At 50.9% G+C, this 3,023-nt stretch overlaps 1 protein-coding gene across 3 annotated transcripts in view; it reads right to left on the bottom strand.

Moving 5' to 3' along the window:
- The window catches only part of ZNF341 (zinc finger protein 341), a 46,184-nt gene that overhangs the window by 8,035 nt on the left and 35,126 nt on the right, over positions 1-3,023 (bottom strand). For all 3 annotated transcript variants that reach the window (XM_059406814.1, XM_059406815.1, XM_059406816.1), the window contains exons 11-12: positions 2,541-2,637; positions 768-900 (exon numbers count right to left, since the gene is read on the bottom strand). In XM_059406814.1, coding sequence (XP_059262797.1) covers positions 768-900; positions 2,541-2,637 — 230 coding nt within the window. The remainder of the gene's footprint in view (positions 1-767; positions 901-2,540; positions 2,638-3,023) is intronic.

The following is a 3,023-nucleotide window of genomic DNA, read 5'->3' as shown; positions in this document are numbered from 1 at the left end:
TGGTCATGATCTCAGGGTCCTGGGATCGAGCCCCACATCGGGCTCTCTGCTCAGCGGGGAGCCTGCTTCCTCCTCTCTCTGCCTGCGTCTCTGCCTACTTGTGATCTCTGTCTATTAAATAGATTTTTAAAAATCTTTAAAATAGGGACGCCTGGGTGGCTCAGTTGGTTGGATGACTGCCTTCGGCTCAGGTCATGATCCTGGAGTTCCGGGATGGAGTCCCACATCAGGCTCCCAGCTCCATGGAGAGTCTGCTTCTCCCTCTGACCTCCTCGCTCATGCTCTCTCTCACTGTCTCTCTCTTAAATAAATAAATAAAATCTTAAAAAAAAAAAGAAAATCTTTAAAATAAATAAAAGAGAATAAAATGTCAATGTGTCTCAACTGGGGAACCACGGAGGGGGGTTCTGCCCAGGTGTGGGCGGGAATTTTGCAGGGAGAACAGCACCTCCACCCCAAGCCAAGGGGCTCAGAATGGTCCGAGTGAGCTGTTGGGTTAGAGCCAAGGGTCGCCCCACCAACCTCCAGAGGTACATCTCCACTCTAGTATTGGTGGGAACTCCTTGTTCACTTGAGAGGGCAGCTTGGTAGGTGGCCAGAAAGGAGATGAGGAAAGAGTGGGGAAGGAAGTGGAGGGGGAGGGAGAAGAGGGCTGGAGAAAGATGGGATAAAGGGCAGAGGGGGATGGGAAGGGGAAAAGAGACGAAGTTGGGGGAGCGGGCAGGGGGCTGGGCAGGAGTTGGGGGTGGGGGACACAGGGCACGCACCTGAGTGGATGTGAGCATGCAGTTTGAGGTAGTGCTCCCGCCGGAAGAACTTCTTGCACACCTGGCACTTGAACCTGCCGCCACTGCCGTGGGTGGGCAGGTGGCGCCGCAGGTAGCGCTCACAAGGAAACACCTGGCAGAAGAGAGGAGCTGGCCTTAGGTCTGACTCAATAGCCCTCACCACCCTCACTTCCCACACTTATGGAAACAATTTCCTTTCTGCCCACTGGGGTCAAAGATCAGGGCCCAGGGCCCAGGCTTAGCCTTAGAACCTCACAGCTCTGACGACTCCCCCATAACGCCTGCTCTGAGCTCCTGCCAGCCTGCTTTTCCTACCCAGGAGGCCCTTCTCTCTTTGCCTGACAAATTTCCACTTGGCCATCAAGACACAGCCCAGGTGTCACTGCTTCTGTGAAGCCCTCTCTGAAGTGCCACAGAGGGCCGTACAAACTTGACCCTTGAATGTTCATATACATTTTATTTATTTATTTGTTTGTTTCTTTGTTACTTAAAGTAAACTCTACCCCCAACGTGGGACTTGAACTCACAACCCCGAGATCAAGAGTCACACGCTCTACCACCTGAGCCAGAGGGTACCCCTGTGCATCTACGTTTTTAAAGTTGCCATCTGACCCCTTGAATCATAACCTGTGGCTTAAATGAGATCCCTACGAGGGAAGAGGAGCTTTCATTCACCGCCACAGGGCCTGGGTCAAATGACACACATGCAAAAGAATGAATGACAAAAATGATTACATAACTGAAGAAACTGAATGAAAAGGTAACGGAGCCGGAAACACAGAAACCAAAATCTCCTGCCTCTCCGGCCTTAGGAAAGGCATTCGTTCATTTTTTCATTCATTTGTTACAGAGAAGTAGTCAGGGTTACAAACCCAACTACCTAGTAGCCCCCCCATGTCCTAGCTGGGAGAGCTTGCTGTACCTTGGTTTCCCCATCTGCAAAATGGGAAGAGTAGTGGTATGCTTCGTAGAGTTAAATGACTCAATGCAGATCAAATGCTCTGAACAGTATCTGGCACATGGTTCTTGTTCAATCCATGATACCTTTTCTTTGGAACACATATTCCAAAGCCCCAAATTAGGCTATCTGCATAATTAGAAACATCTACCATGTGGCTGACATGCTACTAGGGCTGTCCTGGAAAATCTACCGTGTAAGGCTGTGAGAAAATGAGTAGACTAGGGAAACCAGTTAAAGCACCAGGCGGATGCAATCAGCGGAATCCAGACTTCAGGAAACTGCACAGGACCAATGGCCCAGTTTCTTCAACAAATAAATTAAAAAGAAAAGAAAAAAAAAGGAGCACTGGTGGGGAGCACCTGTTGATGAACAGAGTGGCTGGAGTGTGTGGACCTGATTCAAACAAATAAACCTGACAAAAATGATGATGTTTCCAAGACAATTAGAAATGAGAACATCAGGCTTTAGTGATGGCTTTCAGATTCACTGGAAAGAACCCAGAGCAAGAAGGATAGTAATAGGTCAGGAAACTGGAGGCCGCTGTGCCGAGGCTGGGCCTGGGCCCAGGAGAGGCCTCACCCCACATCAGCACAGCCTGGCCGAGCCTGGCCCAGCGGCAGCCGCAGGGTGGACACATGTGCTATCCAGTGGCTCAGCTGGGCCATGCAGGGCTCTTCCTCTTCACAGGTGAAGTGTCACCTATGGGGACGTGCCCAGGAGAGTGGGAGGTATTTGCTCTACCACCTCTCACCCCAAATCATGGCCCTAGGGGGAAAGGGCATGGTACCCACCTTCTGGCAGTGAGGGCAGGGGAAGTTGTGAGTGGCGGTTTGCAGGTGGTGTTCCAGGGCCTCGGGGGTTGAGTATTTGTTGACACATTTGACACACCTACATGGGAAGGAGCAGGAGAGGTGACACAGCAGTGTGAGGAGGCCAGACTGGCCCAGCATCAGCCATTCTCCTCCCCCCAGGGCAACAGTGGAAGGCAAAATTCTACACTTAATTCATTCTTTTCCTTTTAAAAAAAAAAGGGGGGGGGAGGTCAAGGGGCTTGAACTCATGACCCTGAGATCAAAAGTCGCATGTTCTCAGGGCAACTGAGTGGCTCAGTCAGTTAAGCCTCTCCCTTTGGCTCAGGCCATGATCCCAGGGTCCTGGGATAGAGCCCCATGTCAGGATCCCTGCTCAGTGAGGAGCCTCCTTCTCCCTCTGCCTCTGTCCCTCTTCCCTGCTCAAGCTCTCTCTCTGTCTCTCTCAAATAAAAAAAAAAAAAA

The sequence above is a fragment of the Mustela nigripes genome, chromosome 7, assembly GCF_022355385.1.
Source record: "Mustela nigripes isolate SB6536 chromosome 7, MUSNIG.SB6536, whole genome shotgun sequence".
Classification (NCBI taxonomy): domain Eukaryota; kingdom Metazoa; phylum Chordata; class Mammalia; order Carnivora; family Mustelidae; genus Mustela; species Mustela nigripes.
Note: the sequence above shows the minus strand (reverse complement) of the source record. Positions and strands in the feature narration are given on the sequence as shown.